Here is a 20,275-nt window from a genome sequence, read left to right as displayed (position 1 = left end):
TTTATGCTAACGCGTATTAGTTTCAAACAGGACAGCAATCTGTGGAAACGCTTTATTTAAGCTTTTATTTTAAAGGACTTCCCTCGTGTCGCCACTCACTTGACGTTTCAGTATTTTTTTTAATTTACATAAATCGCTCCTTTAAGCACCAATGGGAGTATGGAATGTTGCCGCATTCTGGCCAATCAACGCACTGAGGAGGCGGGCTGTTTGGTGGGAGTGGGCGTTTCTCACACGTGAATCGCCCTGGCGAGGAAACTGAGCGGAATCTGTGGCTCCTGAGGCGCGTGGATCACTTTGTCGACTGCCTATTGTCGAGCCAAGATGGCGGAGACAGAGCGCTCCTTTTCCTAAATGAAAGAGAGAGGCGAGGGGGTGGGTCTACAATTGCAACACAGCTGATTCTTGTTTTCTTTTTTTGCAGAGATTCACGGGGGCATCTTTTTACTTGTTTCCTCTTTTTCCGTCTTGCTTTTTCTTTAAACTTGACCTGGCTTTCGCCCTCGGCCTCACGTTTTCGATAATGTGGACATGTTTTGGTCAGAAGAGCAGGTGTTGAGCTCCGGGGGTGCAATCACGCCTGCCTTGGAGCTGAGCCTCACCGCCGCCTACAGTATCCTGTACGCGCTGCTCTTCTTCTTCGTCTACCTGCAGCTGTGGCTCGTCCTGCGCTACGGATACAAGCGCTGCAGCTACCAGACGGTCTTCTTGTTCTTGAGCTTGCTGTGGGCGGCGCTCAGGACGACCCTCTTCTCTTTTTACTTTCAAAATGTGGCGCAGGCCGAACAACTCCAGCCGCTGACGTACTGGCTGCTCTTCTGCTGCCCGGTCTGCCTGCACTTCTTCACCCTTTGCCTGCTCAACTTCTACTTCTGGCAGGTAAGGACTCACCGCTTCTACCTACAAGTATGGACGTCCCAACTTCCTGTCCCAGCAAAGGCCTCTTTGACTGGTCACATGACTGGCGGTAGAAAGGGTTAAAGGTTATTATTGCTGGTCATGGGACGCAAAGTGGCTCCCAGTCCAGACGTTCATATTGCTTTCTTTGCAATTCTGAGCAAAAACAACAACATAAATGAACATTTTACAAGGATAAAGTCAAAATATTAAGAGGAAAAAGTCGTAATTTTATGAGGGAAAAATGTTCATTTTAAGAGCAAACAGTTGAAATATTAGATTTTTTTTTTAAGTTGTACAACAAGAAACAAACAAAAAAGTTGTCATTGTTGGAAAATTAGGTTGGGGGGAAAAAGTTATAACATTATGGGACTAAAGTCATGATATTACGAGAAAAAAATGACAAGAAGAAACTTGAAATAAATGAGGGTGGGGTGGGGGGGCAGCAGCTGTAATTTTACGAGAAGTACGACAAAATATGAAGACAAAAAAGTCGTACTCTAACCAGGAAAAAAAGGGGGGAAATAATGTCATTTTAGAAGCATAGAGTTTAAATATTAAATAAAAAAAATACATTATTTTTAAAAGTTGTAATATTATGAGAAATACAGAAAAAAGTTGCAATTAAAAAAAAATTGTTTGGGGGGAAAAGGTTATAATATTATGGAAATAGTCTAAATATCATGGCAATAAACTTGTAATATTGGGAGAAGAAAATTTACAAAAAGAAAGTTGAAATTGTTGGAAAATGTAAGAAAAAACCCAACAAAAATGGAAAAAATCGCTGTAATTTTATGAGAATAAAGTGAAAATATGAGGAGAAAAAAGTCATTCTAACGAGACTAAACTGGTAATATTATGAGATTAAAAATAACATAATTTTAGTAGCATAGAGTTGAAATATGAAAGAAAAGAGAGGTTATTTCTTATTATGATGCTGTGGATGATGTCACCTGCTGGGGTGAGGATGATGGGGAGGAAGGTGAGGGCGAGCAGCCCGCAATGACGAGGGAAGAGCTGCTTGGTGATGTCAAGGGAGTTGGGAGCGCAGTTGCTGTCATGGATTGACATCCTGCAAGCGTGAAGACGACACAAGCGCACACCCGTCTGCGTCTTTCACATGAAAACATTCATTCATTCATTCATTCACCGCCTTGTGTAGCATTTGATCACATGACGGCCGTCCACATTCATACGGTCACATGTTCCTTTGTAGGTGATGTGCAAGGCCAAAGCCAAGTATTCAGCGGAGCTGTCCAAATCCAGGTAAGTCCTCTTGCGTCCCTTCCCTTCTATAAACACGCAACCTACCAAAAGAACCATTAGACTCCCGCCTTTCATCAAAAAAAAAGTTAGTTTTTTACCTTTATCCTTTCTTTAGTAATCAGCAGTAGAACATAGGAAAGTTTCAGGAAAATATCAGTTCCCGACTAAAACGGGGAGAAAACCAGCTTTTTGTGAAAAGGTACATTTCAAGCATAACTTTCACACAAATATTTTTTGCTTTCGTGACGGCTCAAATATCTAAACAAGCACACCACAACACAAACAACAGATGGTTTTACATCCAAATAATTTATTTACACCCTGAACTATTTACACTTTTCACATTTGGAACTGAACTGTGTGTGTGCATGTGTGCATGCATTAAAATGTCCGTACAACGCGTAACCTGCTGCACGCTACACTCCTCCACGCTCTCTCACTTCCTCCTTCCTGTCATGTGTCATTTGTAAAAGTGCTCTAAAGCGAAATGCATTAGCGGAGAGTTGCGTCATCACCTCTTTTTGCCTCTCACGTGTAAAAGATGCATAAAAACATTGTTGGGATCGGGCGGCGGGGATTATAAAAACGTCTTTGGTATTGAATGAGTTCATATCAACTTCACTCTTTGCTCTTTTTCCCCCCATTTTTGCTCATTATTTTTCAAATACTTAAACTTTATCCCTGTACAATTTTTTTTGTAATAGTATGACTTTATTTCCATAATATGAGAAGGACTCCTACTTGGTGGGGTCTGGAAGCAATGACGTGCTAATTTGTATATAGGAGGCATTAGTGTACCTAATCAAGTGTCCAGTGAAGCAAGACACTTGAAGGTGTTCTGCTGTCATTTCACTCCTATTTTTGTCCCTCCCCAGGATCGGGCTGTGTTTGTTGTTCCTGTGTGTCAGCGTATTTTTCCTGGTGGTGAATGCAACGTGTGCGTTGTTGGTGCAAGGAGCTTTGGAGAACTCCCAACTGCCAAGGTAAGACCAGCCAAACAAATCCTTTTTTCTTTTCCATCTTTTTGTTTTATTTTTATAAAATGTTTGATACATTTTTTTGTATAAATTTCGCAATAAAAATGAATAAATTACATACTGTACTAATCATTTTTGGTTAAATAAATTAAAGAATTCTATTTAAATGTATCAATTATAATTTTTTTGGTTGAAGTAAAAAAAAATGTATTAATTTTCTGCTTGTTCAGAGTCACAGGTGAGCTGGAGTCCACGTAAATAAACTTTTTATTTTTTTTTTATTATCATTAGAGCCCTCTAGACATGAAAAACACCCCTATAGTCACCTTTACACTCCTATTACCCAATATAGTAGACATGATAAGAGAAAATAAGACATATTAGGCATAATAAACCTGTTTACCACCTTCTAAATACAATTTTTAATCATTAGAGCCCTCTAGACATGAAATAACACCCCTATAGTCACCTTTACACTCCTGTTACCCAGTATAGTAGACATAAGAGAAAATAAGACATATTAGGCATAATAAACCTGTTTACCACCTTCTAAATACACTTTTTAAACACCATTAGAGCCCTCTAGACATGAAATAACACCCCTATAGTCACCTTTACACTCCTGTTACCCAATATAGTAGACATAATAAGAGAAAATAAGACATATTAGGCATAATAAACCTGTTTACCACCTTCTAAATACACTTTTTAAACATAATTAGAGCCCTCTAGACATGAAATAACCCCCCTATAGTCACCTTTACACTCCTGTTACCCAATATAGTAGACATAATAAGAGAAAATAAGACATATTAGGCATAATAAACCTGTTTACCACCTTCTAAATACACTTTTTAAACATAATTAGAGCCCTCTAGACATGAAATAACACCCCTATAGTCACCTTTACACTCCTGTTACCCAATATAGTATACCGAGGATGGCCAAACATTTTTTCAGCGAGGGCAACACAGTGAAAAATGAGCTTTTCCACTTTGATATTCTGTAAAGCAACACATGTAGATATGTTAAGAAGTGACATATATTGCAAGAAAAAAGTGCATCTCAGGTTTGTCATATACATAGTTGGAAAAAAAAACATATTAATATCAACTTCACTCTTTGCTTTTTTTTTAACCTTTTTTGCATGTTTTTTCCCCGGAAATATTTCAACTTTCTTTTAAAATATCTTTGAACTTTCTTCTTGTATTATTATGACCTTATTCCCATAATATTCTAACTTTTTCCCCAACCTAATTTTCCAAAAATGACAACTTTGTTTAGTTTTGTTTTTTTTCATAATATTATGAATTTAAAAAAACATATTTTATTTATGCTACTAAAATGACATTATTTTTCCTCATTATATTACAACACTCTTATGATAAAATTGTGACATTTTTTTCTCCTGAGAATGCAACCTTTTTCTCTTCATATTTTGACTTTATTCTTGCTTTTTTTTTCCATTTCTGCTGTTTTTTTCCCTCACAGATTTCAACTTTCTTCTTAATCATCGTAAATGTTCTACTCGTTATATTAAAACTTTTTCCCCAATCACATTTTCCGAAAATGACAACTTTATTTTGTTTCTTTCTCGTAATATTATGACTCGTCATCTAAAAAAAAACATATTTTTCTTTAATATTTCAACTCTTCTACTAAAATGACAATGATTTCTCATGAAATGATGATCTTTTTTCTTGTTCTACTTTTTTCTCTTAATGTTTTTGACTTCATTCTTGTTAAAAAAAATAAAATCAGTCTATTTCAAATTTTTTTTTGTAAATTCTCCTTTCTACATTGTATGACGTTATTCCCACAATATTCTAACGTAATTTTCCAAAAATGACAACTTTATTTTGTGTTGTTTCTCATAATATTCAAACTTTATATTTCACCTCTATGCTACTAAAATGACATTATTTTTCCTCATAATATTCCCAGTTTATTCTCATAAAATTGCAGCTGATTTTTCTTTTTCTGCTCTTTTTAAATTTTATTTTCCATCTATTTCAACTATCTTCTTAAATAATCTTCATACATTTTCTACCCGTAATATTATGACTTTATTCCCATAATATACATTTTTCTTTATTTTGTTTTTTGTTTCTCATAATATTACCACTTTTAAAAAATAAAAAATATACATATTTTTTCATTTTAATATTTCAACTATCTGCTCCTAAAATGACAATTTTTCCCATAAGATTGCGTTATTCATCAAATTCTGACTTTCTCTTTCAATGACAGTTTTTTCTTCTTAATATTTTGACTTTAATTTTGTAGAATTATTGCAGATTCTGACCTTTTTGCCGTTGTTTGTAGTTTTCTTATTAAATGCTATTTTTAGAATGTGAGGCGGGCCAATAACAAAACCGCCGCCGGTCGAGAGTGGCCCCCGGGCCGCACTTTGACCACCGCTGCTCCCGCTCACCCGCCACCCTGAACAGAATGGAGCGGTCCAAATGAAAGGAGTCGTGAAACGAGCGCTTTGTGCTCTTGGGTGTTTTTTTTTGTTTTTCTCCCCCCAAGCGATCGGAGTGTGAGGCACACCGCTGTGGCTGGCGTTCTGATCAACGACAGTCTGTTTGTCCTGTGTGCCGTCTCTCTGGCCATCTGCGTCTTCCGCATCGCCAAGATGTCCTCGGCCAACGTTTACCTCCAATCCAAGGTGAGCACAGCTGAAGGACAAAGTGTATTTTCAATGAATATTTTGCTAGTTCGAGGGTAGCGTAGCACCTTATCGTGGTGGCGCTGGTATGTCCCGATGATCCTAGGAGCTAAGTTATCGGGGGCTTTTATGCCCCTGGTAGGGCCACCCATGACAAGTCCTAGATGAGGTATCATATAAATTGAGTTAAATTTCCCTCACCCAGACCAGCCGGGCACAGCCCGAAGAGGCAACATGGGTCCAGAGGGGTTGGGCGCAGCGTGAGCTGGGTGGTGGCTCAAAGCGGGGACCTTGGCGGTCCGATCCAGGGCGGCAGAAGCTAGCTCTTGGGACGTGGAGTGTCACCTCTCTGGTGGCGAAGGAGCCTGAGCTGGTACCGATGGAGGTTCCTCGGGCAGCGCCACCTTCGTCCTGACAGTCAACGCTTACTGAGGCGTTTGGTCGGCAAAACAGTGCAAAACGGTGCGCGCTCACAGACGGTGTCGCTCGCTACATTACAAGAGAAATGCAACCGTTCAATACGGTTATATGGCATCAATTTGAAACAACATGCGTACAGGCAACTTCTGTGCCAAGCTAATGTGGCTCACACGGGTACACTATACTTGAGTACCATCTAGTGGTTCAAATGTGAATTACACATCTCTTGACAATAATTAACGGGAAAAAGCGGTCTCAAAAAATGTTGTCGATACCATTGGTTATCGCCGAGAATTTGTAGCGACAAGCAAAATTTGTTATCGTGACAGGCCTAATGCCAACTTTTTCTCAAAATAATTAGACGTTATTCTTGTAAAATGATTTTTACGTTTTCTTGGTATTTTTAGAATGTGCCGCCGTTGTGACACCCCCGAGTTAGCCATTTTTACGATTGAAAATGCTCAGCTGAGGCAAAAAAAAAAAAAAAGGTGCTTCAATCAGCATATCTGCGAGTAAGAGTCGGCCATATGCAACCGCATGAAACAGTGGCATTTATGAATGATTATGTTTTTTTGTGCGGAGGGATGACTGTACTGTTAAGGTAACGGTACAACGAAATGAGCAGGGCTTCAAACACTACTCTCCTCCAGGGTAAAGCTTGCGCTCTCCTGGCTAAGACTTTCTGCTTCATGTGTGGGGAAAAACATTTGTTCATCCCCACGAGTCTTTTTTTTTTTTTCTTGGGTGTCTACAGGGGACATCCGTGTGTCAAGCCACGGCTGTGGGAGCCCTGGCTGTCCTCCTCTACACGTCCAGAGCTTGCTACAACCTGGTGGTGGCGCTGTCCGTGCAGGATGGACCCAATCTCTGCAGCTATACTTGGTGCAACCTTTCTGACCAGGTGAATATTCATACTTCATAGACTACACCGTGTGGGGAGGTGTTCCTTCAGCCAGGATGGATGCTGGGATCTCCTTGGGTGCATGATGGTTGGCTCTCCATCCCAAAAAACCCGACACCCACCACTCGCTCACTTTACCTTTACCGGCCGCACATTCAAAAAATTCACTTCATTTCACCAAATCAGCGTATTATAGGAATAAAGTCAAAATATTAAGAGAGTAAAGGTTGCACGTTTACATTTGTGATATTGTGATGAAAAATGTAAAAAAAAAACAAAAAAACTTGAGAAACAAACAAAAAGTTGTACGTTTTGGAAAATGAGGTTGGGGAAAATGTTATATTATGGAAATAAAGTACATAATATTACAAGAAAGTTTACAAGAGGAAAGCTGAAATAGATCGGGGGGAAAAAAACAGCAAAAATTGAAAAATCTGCAGTTATTTTATGAGAATAAAGTCAAAATATTAAGAAAAAAAAGTCTCATTCTAAGGAGAAAAAAGCTGCAATTTTACGAGACTATACTCGTAATATTATGAGGGAAAATAGCAACAGAGAAACAAAACAAAACCAAGTGTGATTCGGGTTATAATATTGTGGCAAATAAAGTACATAATAATACAAATTCCCACAGGGAAAGCTGAAATGGGGGTGGCAGGACGGGGGGGGGGGGGGGGGGGGGGGGGGGGGGAACCAGCAAAAACTGAAAAATCTGCAGTCATTTTATGAGAATAAAGCCAAAATACTTGAACGTTGTAAGTGTTGAGTCATTCTGGTCTTGCTATACGTACATTAGCAATTAGCTACTCTCTGTTGTAGTTTTTGAAGTCAATGTTTTTATGCTTGCCTGGTTGCATGATGGCTTCCTGTATATGTTGACTTTATGCCGGGGCCTCTCGCCAGGTCATCAACGTAAATGACAAGCTGTTGTCAACTGACCTTACCTGGTCAAATCAAGGTGAAATAAAAAAACAAAGTTGCATGATGAATCCAAACAACAAAGGTCAGATTAGCAGACAAAGAAAATGGTGGTTGGTTGCCGCCTTAAAGCTCACATTGAACAAATGCTGATGAAAACCCCGTAATGCAGAATGAACAGTCGTTCATATAATAAAGTGTGTGTGTGTGTGTGTGTGTGTGTGTGTGTGTGTGTGTGTGTGTGTGTGTGTTGCAGGCGATGAGCGGCAAGGCCTACGTGGTGTTTGGCCTGGTTTTGTTCTTTTGGGAGATGCTGCCCACCAGTTTGATGGTGCTTTTCTTCCGAGTCCAAAGGCCCAATCACAACCTGGTACAAATCCACGCGTATAGCGATGCTCCGTACACATGCATGTCACTTGTAACGCTTTTGCAGCCGTACGCTGTCCTGTTAACCCTTTCAGGCTAAAATGTGCTTTTCCTTGAGTGATTTTTCACGATTTAGCGTGTGAGAAGCCCCGCTTTGAACGAGCTTCATGTGTGCCAGCTCGCCACGGGAATCATCGGCTCCGGGGACTCTTATTTTGACAACCCAAGGAGGCGCGACAGTGATGACGACCTCTCCAGGGGCATCAACAGAGGCGATCGTGCCAGGTGCGCGCGCGCACACACACACACACACACGCACACCCCCACCCATGAGGAACATTGTGCCGTCAGGGTGGGTGGGTCACCGCTGGAAACACCCAACGGCCTTCCAGGGCGCAACCGTGCCATTTTCCTGCTCTTTTTTTTTTAATTTAAACTTTCTCCTTGTAAATTTTCTTCCCGTGCTATGACTTTTTGGCCAACTTAATATTCCAAAATTGACAACTTTGTTGTTTTGTTTCTTGTAATATTCCGACTTAAAAAAAAAAAATCTTTAATATTTCAACTGTATGCTACTAAAGTGACATTATTACGGTTATTCTTAAAATTGAGACTCTCGTTAGAATGACGTTTTCCTCTTAATATTTTGACTATTCTTTTTTCATTTCTGCTGCTAATAATGTTATTTTCTCATAAAACTAAAGTTTTTTCTCATTTATTTTGACTTTATTCTCTTAAAATTACAGCTGGTTTTACCATTTCTGATGTTTTGTTTTTTTTTCCCACAACTATTTAAACTTTCTTCTTGTAATTTTTTTTCCCATAATTCTATTTTTTTTAATTCCTGTAATGCCCATGCTAATTATTAAAAAAAATTTAACTTTAGTTGTTTTGTTTCTTGTAAAATTACATCTTTTTTCTTTACTATTTCAACAGTATGCCGCTAAAATTATTTTTCCTCATAACATTTATTTATTTAAGTTTATTCTCTTAAAATTGTGAGTTTTTCCTCGTTTTGCCTTCATTTTGACTTTATTCTTGTAAAATAACAGCTGTTTTTTACGACGAGTATCAGGGCCTCATTGGGGAAAAAAAACATTTTAGATTTTGGGAATGTTGTAAAAAGGTACGAGAATGAAGTCGTAAATTTAGGAGAAAAATGTCGCAAATTTACAAGAAGAAAAAGTTGTACATTTACAAGAACAAAGTCGTAAATTTAGGAGGAAAAAGTTTCAAATTTCTGAAAAATGTCAGAAATTTAGAGCACAGCTCTTCAGGGAGGAAGGAAACTTTCCTCTTGCTTCAGGCAAGCTTTTATTTAGCATGTGGCAGCAAAACACAGCACAAACAGATTAGCATGGGTTAGCATCATCTCACGTCCTCCTTCCTTACCCGCCCCCCCTCCACATAATTTCCCCCTTTTCATAGCTGTCTCAGGCAATGCCTAACATAAAGTGAGTCTTTTTCTCTCGTAGATTCACTACCTTATTCTTATAATATTATTTTTTTTTCTCATCAATTTACAACTTTATTCCCAAAATCTCCGATTATTTTAATACTCCATCATAACAGGCATTGCCTGAGACAGCGATGAAAAGGGGGGGGGGACTTACCTTTGGCCTTGGGCAAAGGTAATATGACTTTCTTTTTTAATGTGGGCCTAATACTAATACTTGTAGGGTTTTTCCCCCCCATTTCTACACTGTTTTCTTTTGTTTTTAATTCATCAACTATTTCACCTTCTTGTAAATTTTCTTCTGGTAATATGACGACTTTCTTAACCCCCCAACCTAAAATTCGGTCTTGTCTCTCTTGTAGTCTGCTCCCCTCCAGCGTGCATGCGGGTCGCGTGTCAAGTTGGTTCGGTTCTATCCAGCACAACGGGACTCTGGTGTCGACCCAGCTGCCGCCGCCCACCTCCACGGCCCCCCTCCTCTTCGCTTCCGGCAACGTGCAGAATCCCGGCCACCACCACCACAACTACTACTCCACCCCACAGAGTACCCAGCAGCACCAAAGTTACTATTACTCCACCCCGCAAAAGTAAAGCTCATTTGCACCTCCTTCCCAAAAAACAAAGACCACTTTCCCTCCGTGTACTTTTGCAAATATCAAAGCAGTACCAGGATGGACGCGCAGCAGAAGAGGTAGCGGTCATAGTGGAGCCATTTGCACAAAACCAGTTTTGCTAGAAGCTTTTGCATCATCTGCATCTTTGTGGATAGATGATTGTGTGTGTGTGTGTGTGTGTGTGTGTACATCACCTCTCACTCTTTCACTCCTTCAGCACAGGGGGGTCCAAAGTGGGATGCCCGCGCCTGATTTGTTTTTTTAATCCACCCGTGGAACATTCTAAAAATATCATTGAAGCAGAAAATTTAAGCAAAAGCAGCAAAAAATGGTAAAAAGAGCAATCATTTCTATGACAATAAAAGGAAGAAAATTGACAAGAAGTTGAAAAAGTTGTAGTTGAAAAATTAAAAAAAAAAAAACAGCAGAAATGGGGTAAAACAGCTGTTGTTTTACAACAAATCAAAATATGAGAAAAAAAAGTTTATTCAAATGAGAAAAATGTTATGAGAATTCCGTCATAATGTTATGAGGATAAATGTCGTTTTATTAGCATAAAGTTGAAATAGTCACGAAAAAGTCATTTTTTTTAAGTCGTGATACGAGAAATAAAGTAAACAAAAGTTGTAATTAGGTTGCGGGAAAAGTTCTAATTTTATGGGAATAAAGTCAGAACATTACGGGACGAAAATGTATAAGGAGAAAGTGGAAAGAAACAGCAGAAATGCACAAAAAACAGCTGCAATTTTTACGAGAATAAAGTCAAAATATCAAGAGGAAAAAAATGAAATTTTATGAGAATAAACTTGTGATGTTATGAAGAAAAATGTCATTTTAGTAGCATAGAGTTGAAATGCCATGTTCATTTTAAAATTTGTAATATTATGAAAAACAAAGCAAAATGAGCTTGGGGAAAAAAATTATACTACGGGAATAAAGTCCAAATATGGGAGTAACGTTACAATATGAGAAGAACATTTACTACAAGATAGTTACGAGAATAAAGTCAAAATATTTACAGAAAAGTCATAGTAACAAGAAAAAAGTCAAACTTTTACGAAAATGTAATCAGAATACAAGGAAAAATGTCATTTTAGTAGCACAGAGTTGAAATATTAAAGAAATAATACAGTGTTTGTTTAAAGTCGTAATATGAGAAACAAAACTGTTATTTTTGGAAAAGTAGCTTTGGGATGAAGTTCAAGTGTTATAGAAATTAAGTCGGAATATTACGTCAGTTGAAAAATAAATAAGGAAAAAAAGCTGCATATAGTTGAAATATTCCAGAAAAAAATGTACTTGTAATATTAATATATGCCTATACATCCATATACATGTTATATGTACGTGATAATGGTATGTATATATTAATAATATATACTCAAAATAGGAAAGCATTTTATTTTAAGTCTTACTATGAGAAACAAAATCAAATTTACATTTTTGATCAAATTAGCTTGGGGAAAATTTATGAGAAAAAAAAAGTCTGGGAATAAAGTCGTCAGAGAAGAAAAAAGTTGAGCTTTTTCCACTTCTCAGCATATTTGACGAAATCTGAAAGTGGCAGAGTTGCATCCTTCCATTATTGCTGCGTGGCCCTCACTGGAAACACCTTTGATGTTCCACATTTCAAAACAGTCCTGCCTGTCCCAGAATTCCACATTTTCCAGCTCAAAAATTCCCACTAATCACGTTTTTCCTACATTTCTCGACTCTCTGAAAGCATTCCAGCATCATAACAATGACCCCAATTCCAAAGATTCCCACTTTTACCTTAATTCCACATTTTCCACCCAGCATTCTAGTTCACCTTCAGCATTCACACATTTTCTACTCTGGTTGAAAAGGAGCTTTGCAGGTCAGAAGTGAAATATGACATTATATGACAATATGACGTGTGTTGTTGAATTGTTATCCAAGTTGTCACTTTGGTTGTTTTTTTTTAACGCTGTGCATTCAAGTCATTCCATATTTGTGCAAGAAAGACAATCAATGATGAAAATGTTGTTAGACATATGTCAATAAAGACTGATGGCACTCTTCTCAGATCAAATACTTTTTGTCTAGGCCTGTCACGATAAATCGAAAAAAAAGGTCGATTTTGACAGCCTCAATAAATTGACGTGCATATATGCCTGTTCCTTTTCCTCGTCTCGCTGTACCACACAGGCTGGATGACAAGAGGGTTCAGTCAACATGGTTCTGTATTGGAATGAACGGAGAGAGTGAACCCTCCTGTCAGCCATTCAGCCTTTGTCCCAGTATGTGGAGGCGGGGGCTACTAGTGAGTGGATACACACAGTGCGAGCAGTTAGCAAGCAAACACTAATATGAATGAAGGCACAAAATCCAGTGTGGACGTGCAGCAGAGCCTTTGTCCCGGCAGTCAACGCTTACTGAGGCGTTTGATCGGCAAAGTAAATATAAAACGACAGCGCAAAATGGTGCGCGCTCACAGTGTCGCTCCCTACATTGTAAAAGAAACGCAACCTTCCGTAATTGTTAGAAATGTTTGACAGACAGTACAAATTGCCTGGGAGAAAGTACATGTACGTGTCACAAGCAGCAACTCCTGATCTGTATGACCGAGTGAAAGAAGACGTGTTGAAGGACAATCAGCAACATTGCATTTTACTCAAATAGCTCAAATATCACTCCCTACATTACTTTAACAATGCACTACATAACTGTGTGTGTGTGTGTGTGTGTGTGTGTGTGTGTAGTGTTTTTATTGCCGTCTTTTTCTATTCTTAACAGACAGGGTCTACATAGGCAGCTAATGTGTCAGGTACACAGGTGCACTATACTTGAGTACCATCTAGTGGTTCAAATGTGAATGACACCTCACGACAATGCAAAAATAGTCTAAAAAATGTCAATATTGTCGATTATTGTTGATAATTTGTAGCACAATTAAGAGTGTCACCCTGAGCCTTCTTTGATACAAGGTGAATTTCTTATTGGCTGTTCCAGCTTATTTAAATTTGACTGGTCTTTCTGATCGTATTTACATGTATTCCAGGTAGGCCGGTCATGATACATTTTGCTGGTCGATAATTGCGCTACAAATTATTGTTAATAATTGACATTATCGACATTTTTTGAGACAATTTTTTCATTAATTATTGTCGAGAGGTGTAATTCACATTTGAACCACTAGATCAGGGGTCACCAACGTTTTTCCTTGTGAGAGCTACTTTTACAAAATGAAAATGGCCAAGAGTTACTCATTTTTGCAACATTTATTTTCAGAGCTTATTTTAAACCCAAACAAAGCCAATATGCTTGTTTTACCAGAACATGAACAAAATACTGGTGTCCACAACTCACATTTTGTATTTCAGAATGCATTTCTTTCTACTCTTCTTTCATTATTAACTGAAAACCTGAATGAAAAGCAGGCTTGCGGGCACCTCATGTGGTCCCCGCGGGCACCACGTTGGTGACCCCTGCACTAGATGGTACTCAAGTATAGTGTACCTGTGTGAGCCACATTATCTTAAGTTGCCTGTACGTATGTTGTTGGTTGAGTTGCACGCTGTTGACAGTAAAAGATGTTTGCAATAAACCACGTTGTTGTTCTTAATGCTTCACGGAAACATCACAATTATGTGGCATAAAACGTACGCCGTATAACCGTATGGAAGGGTTTCATGTCTTTTGCAATGTAGCGAGCAAGACTGAGCGCGCACCATTTTGCACAGTTTTGTTTACATTTACTTTGCCAACCAAACGCCTCAGTCAGCGTTGACTATAAGGACGAAGGCTCCGCTGTGTTCATTGTTTAAAACTGAAATATTCCCACACTGGGGCTGTTGCGTTCACATTAGAAATCGTCGCTTCTGTGCCTCCATTCATGTTAGCGTACGCTTTCTCAAGAAGCTAATTTGCTGCTAGCACCCTGTATCCACTCACTAGTAGTCCCGCCTCCACAAAGAGGCTGAATGACAGGACGGTTCACTCTGCGCACAGAGAAATGCAGAGTGAACCCTCGTCACCAACTTTAAATGGAGTAGTCAGGTGGGAGGTGAGCGCACTTGAAACAGAAGACGTGTACCCCCAAGGTAACTAGCATCCCTACTTTAAAGCGAAGTAGCAATAAGGAAAGAAAACTGTCGTAGGGTTTTACCACAACTGCTACACTGGTGCCCCCGTTGAACATGTTTCAAGCAGCGAACGAGTGCGAGTCCTCTTCGGCCATGTCGCCCCAACTCCTTTTGTCGCCGCAACTTCACAGCTTCCAGAGTTCTGTCAGATCGACCCGGCTTTGTGGTTCCAGCAGATCGAGGCGCTGTTCCACCTGAGAGGGATCACGAAGGATGACTCCATCATTGTTGCTCTCGACCACATGTCCACACGCTGTGTCATGCACCTGTTGTGAGCACCTCCACGCACGGGTAAATCCAACGCACTCAAGCAGCTTCTGTGCAGGAGGTACAGTCTGTTGGCCGCAAAGAGGGCGGACAGACTGCTTTCCCCCGCGGGCTTGGGTGGCGGCACATTTGCGGATTTGATGGACAATATGATGCCGCTGCTGGGCGGGTTTGTTTTCCTGTGCCAGCTTCCTCCTGCAGTGCATGCAGCTTTGGCCAACTCTCCTTGTGGGAGCGCTAGCAACGGAGAGAAAACAACGCAGGTCGACTGCGAGGTCTGACTTTTTTTGTGGAAAACTGTTTTGTGATGCAAATGTCTCTTTTGAGCGCACATTGTTTTGAGAAGCAAAACGCTTTACTCAAGTGACCCCACCAACTAGCCGGAACTACTTTCATCAGCACCGAACACCAACCAGAACTCGGCTCACGGGACAACGTGGGGGAAAAGTCACCGTTGATGTACTTCACTGCTGATGGGGATGTCATACAACTTCATCCCAACTATCCCTTTAAGACTGACAGCAGCTGCGCTTCCACGTTCCGCCAATCTTTTCTCTTTCTAAAGATGTGACATTTATAAGAGGAAAATGTGATTTGCTGCTTGACTCCTTTTATTTTCAGCTTTGAGTGTGCATAATTGTCCCAAGTCTCACTTTGTCAATGAAAATGTCATCTGTGATGACGCTTAACGTACGTACGTACAAACTCAAGCTTCATCTGCCCACTTTGCCCAGCCTGTGGTCCGTTTTTGGGTCAGCGATGACAGCCTGGACCGCCACGATGGCTTCGTTGATCTTGGTCTGAAGCTCCCGCAGCTCCTCGATGTGCAGCAGGCGCAAGATCCGAGCCGCTTCGTTCATGGCGGCGTCTGGCCGGGAGACCACAAATCACCTTTACGTTACTCTGCGCGCACACGCATGCATCTTGCGCTGTTAACCCAATAACCCAACAAATACTCACCTCCTGTGTCAAAACCCAGGATGTGCTGATCTAAAGCGACCGGGACTCCCTGAACACAGACAACACCACATTTATACGCCATGCTTACGTACCCATTCAAGTACTTTTCAAGCACTTTCAAGGTCTTCTGGCTCATAATTCAGCATGGAGGTAAACATTCGGGGTGTAACGCTACGTCTTCATCGTGGGTCGGTACCGACCCTCCTTTTCAGGTCGCCATTCCGCTAACCCTTTTTAGAGTTTTTGCCAACTTTTATATCTCACCTTACTTTTCAACTTGCAGTATTTCAACCTTAAATTTAGACATGGCGTATTCACTTGTTGGGCCTGAAATCACCCAAAAAACTTCAAATCTCAGTCATGAAAAGTTGGATTTTTGTAGTAGAAAAATGACTGGTGATTGTGAAGTGCACTCAGCGAAATGTAACGAGGGTAAATAGAAGCGCTCAGTGATTAAAAGTGCAGACAATCTGAACATCCACGTGTTTTAATCTGACAAATCTTAAGTAACTTTGATCAAATGTAGAATTACTACAGCTTCTGCTTTGCAACAGCTGTTTAACGACGACGGAAAAAAGACACACGTCACTCGCTGACACTGGGAACACCGAGGTAGGTTGGATTGCAATGTCTATAGCGTGCATTAAGCACTTAATGTGTGCTTCTAACATTGCCTTGCACACGTCCATATTACGTGTATTATCATTCATACAGTCAAATTCTGCGAATAAAGTCATTATACATTGCGAGAAGAAAATTTACAAAAACAAAGTTGAAATAGTTGGAAAATGAAAAAAAAACAGTAGAAATGGAAAAACAGCTGTAATTTTACAAGAATACAGTCAAAATATGTTTTTAACATATAAAAACCAAAAGTATAAAATAAATAATTTTTAAAAAGCGTAAACATTTTGTAATTAATACTTTTTCATGAAAAATAAAAGATGTAAAAGTTAAGTAAGAAAAGTCTAGTAGTCAAAGTCAAGCGTTGAAAATGTGAGATGAAATAAAGGTGCATCGTGTTTACCTCTCTGCTCTGGTCGGCTTTGGCGATGGCTTCTGGTGAAAGTCTCTCCTGGACCAGGATGCGAACGGCCTTGCGGGTACGACAAACATGCCATAAAAAAGGGAGCCGTGTGCGGCGTTAAAGCAGGATGGGTGAAGACCTGCAAGCGCTCACCTTGAGCATCACCAGGTAGTCGTCATGCCGTTGGATCTTCAGAATGTTGGCCAGGGCGACCACGCCGGCTTTAAAGTCTGGCGAGTCACCTGAAGAACGCAAACACATGATTGGTGTCCGTTCACCTACAAGAAAGACAGAAGCACGGGGGGGCGGCACTGTGACGCCTTGTGATGCGTACTGTCCAGGTTGACGAGAGGGTCCGACGTCGCTCGGACGTTGCCGGACGCGTCCAGTGGCCGACAGTTCCTGTACTTGTTCACTAGATAGACACAAAAACACACAATCAACTACCAGAAATAAAAACATACGACACACGAGTCCACTTTAAAGTAGGGTCAGCAACGCCTTTTCACCTCTTGTTCCTGAAATACCCCGGTACCAACGACAACGAGCCTCTGGCTATATTCTTATATTAATAATAATAGTAGACATCATCATCACTCTACGCATGCTATACATCTACACTCACCCCTTACCACATCACGCTTCCAATTTAACACCTTTACTTTATTACACGTTTTCAAAAATATATTGGATTTGTATTTGTACTTTATTTATCCCACAGCGGGGAAATTCACTTGTTACAGCAGCAAGCAAGATACGCAAGTAAAGAATACATAGTGATACATATGAATAATTCATGCTGTTTCCTGGTGGAATAAGCCCTATTAGGCAAAAAATGTAAGCGAATCTTACATATTTTTCCCTAAATGAAGCATTTTCAAGCATATAAATGGTTAAATGAAGTAAAACAGAAATAAGGCATTCAGAAGACGCCTTAAAAGAGGCTGTGATGATATGTGGTATTCTACACTAGTCACTAGGTGTCAGTAATGTTACTGTATAATGTTTGTTCAGACACACAAGCACCAGACTTGACGGCCGGAACATCAGGCTTTTATTGCAGCTCACAACATGCGCAATAATCCCTACTAAAAATCTCAGGCTTATTTATGTCTTATTTTCTCATATTATGTCTACTATATTGGGTAATAGGAGTGTAAAGGTCACTAGAGGGGTGTTGTCTCATGTCTAGAGGGCTCCAGTAATGTTAAGAAGGAATTTAGAGTATTTAGAAGGTGGTAATCAGGTTTTCTTTGCTATAACTACCAAAATATTTCATTTATTAATCAGGAATCCTACCTGGGCAACCAACAACTGTAGCACACTTCAAACCACACGCACTTAAATGTACAAATGTCAAAAACTATGAAACACTCCGAAACCAGCTAGTGCCATAAACAATTCTATAAAACTGTTAAGATTTCCAACATAAACCTCACCTAGCTTGAAGGTAACGTTAGCTACCGTGAACGGTGCAAGAATGATTCCTTTAGCGCTGAAACTCACTGGCCATGAAGACAAAACAGCACAAAAACCAGCGTTTACGATGATGAATCTTGTCTTGCTGATGTTATTTCTAAATTTGTTTCATATGAATGAATTCATTGTTTTGCGTTACACTGAAATGATTCCCACCGCAAACAATGACGCTTTTCGCATTTTCCTGTCACTGCTTTTGACTTTTCTATTGACAAAGCTTCGTAATGACATTGAGATCAGACGTAGCATTCAGGACACAGCTGTCCATTCGCACACTTTTATTGTTAAAAATAGCACTATTCAATATGCATCATGTGTGACTAAATGTCTTATTTTGCGTCAAACATTACTCCCACGTGTACACACGTGTTATAAATTTCTTGTTTTCTTAACATTATTCCATGAAAAGTTGATTGACACCAATAAGTGTGTTGTTTTCCCCAGGGTGTGTAGAAATGACAGCGGTGTGTCCTTAGCAGCAGGCTTTGCACAGGTGATATTATCATGATGTTATCATGTCTTGACTCACTCATTGATTTAAAAATATACGTACAATTCATGAAAATATAACTACAACAAAGTAGTGGGGTCAACGCTTGAGAAAAGCCATTCATTTTCCTATGGCGCCACCTACTGGTCTTTACTGTTCTGCAACAAAACCAATATTGTGCCTCTGCTTTGGTCTCACCATTGTCTCCATATTCATATCGCACAGCCAGGCCCAGCAGCCAGTCCACAGCCTCCGCTCTCTCAGAAGGTCCAAACGGACAGTTCACGTCCTGCAGGTACTGCACAAAAGTACACACACATATATGTGTGTGTGTGTATATATATGTATGTATGTATGTGTGTGTGTGTGTGTATATATATATATATATATATACAGTATATATACAGTATGTCACAAAAGTGAGTACACACAGACACACAGTTTCACTTAGGGGTGTATTCACTTTTGTTGCCTGCAGTTTAGACATTAAGGTCTGTGTATTGAGTTATTTTGAGGGGACAGTAAATTTACACTGTTATACAAGCTGTACACTGACTACTTTACATTGTAGCAAAGTTTCATTTCTTCAGTGTTGTCCCATGAAAAGATATAATAAAATATTTGCAGAAATGTGAAGGGTGTACTCACTTTTGTGACATACTGTATATATATATATATGTGTGTATACGGAATATGTGAATGCTAACGTGTAGCTGCTGTTGCGGACAGTTCACGTCCTGCAGGTACTGCACAAAAGTACACACACATATGTATGTATGTGTGTGTGTGTGTGTGTGTGTGTGTGTGTGTGTGTGTATGTGTGTATGTATGTATGTATGTGTGTGTGTGTGTGTGTGTGTGTGTGTGTGTGTATATATATATATATGTATACGGAATATGTGAATGCCAACGTGTAGCTGCTGTTGCGGTGACGTCTTACCTTGTGGTAAGCCTTGGGCCAGTCTGAGCTTGGGACGTTTCTCAAATTGCCCCTGTCTTCAATTTTGTAGTGCCGAATCTTCTGGTCCTCCAGCCACACGATGCAGTTCCTCAGCTGCGTCTCGTCTGTCGAAACAAACACCGTTTCTTCTATTCAACCACACGACTCTTTAGCAAAACAGATAACACTATGCCAAATGTCTTACCGGAGCAGTCAAATCCATTTGGATTGTGGTAATCTAAAGCAGTCAGTTTTCTCCGGAACATTGCTACGTTTGTGTCTACCAAGCATCCACACGTTAGCAAGGAACCACTTCCGGGGCTGGCTGGTTATGGCGGCACGCATGCGCAGAAATGGACTCGCCTTGTGGCACATCTTCCCATTGAACAGCCACTGTATCTGTTATTTTACCGAACGTGTTTTATGTTTACCTCTTGATAATGTATATCTCCCTAGCTAGCTAAAAAGCAGCTACTTGCACTTGTCACTGCCCAATGCGGACCGGAAACGCGAGGGCTAC

General features: G+C 39.9%; 2 protein-coding genes across 4 annotated transcripts; one reads left to right on the top strand and one right to left on the bottom strand.

Annotated features, from left to right (window-relative positions):
- The first annotated feature begins 221 nt into the window (after positions 1–221).
- gpr137c (G protein-coupled receptor 137c) lies at positions 222–12,528 on the top strand. Its single transcript, XM_054767273.1, has 8 exons — positions 222–879; positions 2,114–2,163; positions 3,039–3,146; positions 5,673–5,811; positions 6,986–7,132; positions 8,307–8,420; positions 8,595–8,701; positions 10,235–12,528. Exons 1-8 carry the CDS (start codon positions 532–534, stop codon positions 10,461–10,463), a joined length of 1,242 nt encoding a protein of 413 aa, XP_054623248.1. The 5' UTR covers positions 222–531; the 3' UTR covers positions 10,464–12,528.
- rtraf (RNA transcription, translation and transport factor) lies at positions 10,886–20,107 on the bottom strand. 3 transcript variants are annotated; one of them, XR_008569542.1, is made up of 9 exons: positions 19,961–20,107; positions 19,756–19,880; positions 19,014–19,113; positions 17,181–17,261; positions 17,000–17,088; positions 16,847–16,915; positions 15,820–15,868; positions 14,859–15,727; positions 10,886–14,786 (listed from the first exon to the last, which is right to left on the bottom strand). XR_008569542.1 is itself a non-coding variant. In XM_054767493.1 (9 exons), the coding sequence occupies exons 1-8, from the start codon at positions 20,019–20,021 to the stop codon at positions 15,573–15,575; spliced, it is 729 nt and encodes a 242-aa protein (XP_054623468.1). In that variant the 5' UTR covers positions 20,022–20,107; the 3' UTR covers positions 10,886–14,786; positions 15,562–15,572. The 3 variants fall into 3 exon arrangements, 2 of the variants coding, with proteins under 2 accessions (XP_054623468.1, XP_054623455.1); XM_054767493.1 differs by having other exon boundaries at positions 15,562–15,727; XM_054767480.1 differs by having other exon boundaries at positions 10,886–15,727.
- Positions 20,108–20,275: the final 168 nt, after the last annotated feature.

Source organism: Dunckerocampus dactyliophorus, chromosome 1, assembly GCF_027744805.1.
Source record: "Dunckerocampus dactyliophorus isolate RoL2022-P2 chromosome 1, RoL_Ddac_1.1, whole genome shotgun sequence".
Lineage (NCBI taxonomy): Eukaryota > Metazoa > Chordata > Actinopteri > Syngnathiformes > Syngnathidae > Dunckerocampus > Dunckerocampus dactyliophorus.
Note: the sequence above shows the minus strand (reverse complement) of the source record. Positions and strands in the feature narration are given on the sequence as shown.

What these genes read in the sequence shown, in the direction of transcription:
- rtraf (XM_054767480.1), bottom strand. Translation starts at nt 20,021, where the DNA reads ATGTTCCGGAGAAAACTGACTGCTTTAGATTACCACAATCCAAATGGA. An exon ending in ATATGAATATGGAGACAATG is followed by an intron (nt 17,262 to 19,013) that starts GTGAGACCAAAG and finishes GTGTCTATCTAG; the next exon opens with TGAACAAGTACAGGAACTGT. An exon ending in AAGCCGACCAGAGCAGAGAG is followed by an intron (nt 15,869 to 16,846) that starts GTAAACACGATG and finishes GTCTGTGTTCAG; the next exon opens with GGAGTCCCGGTCGCTTTAGA.
- gpr137c (XM_054767273.1), top strand. Translation starts at nt 532, where the DNA reads ATGTTTTGGTCAGAAGAGCAGGTGTTGAGCTCCGGGGGTGCAATCACG. An exon ending in GGTGCAACCTTTCTGACCAG is followed by an intron (nt 7,133 to 8,306) that starts GTGAATATTCAT and finishes TGTGTGTTGCAG; the next exon opens with GCGATGAGCGGCAAGGCCTA. An exon ending in AAAGGCCCAATCACAACCTG is followed by an intron (nt 8,421 to 8,594) that starts GTACAAATCCAC and finishes CATGTGTGCCAG; the next exon opens with CTCGCCACGGGAATCATCGG.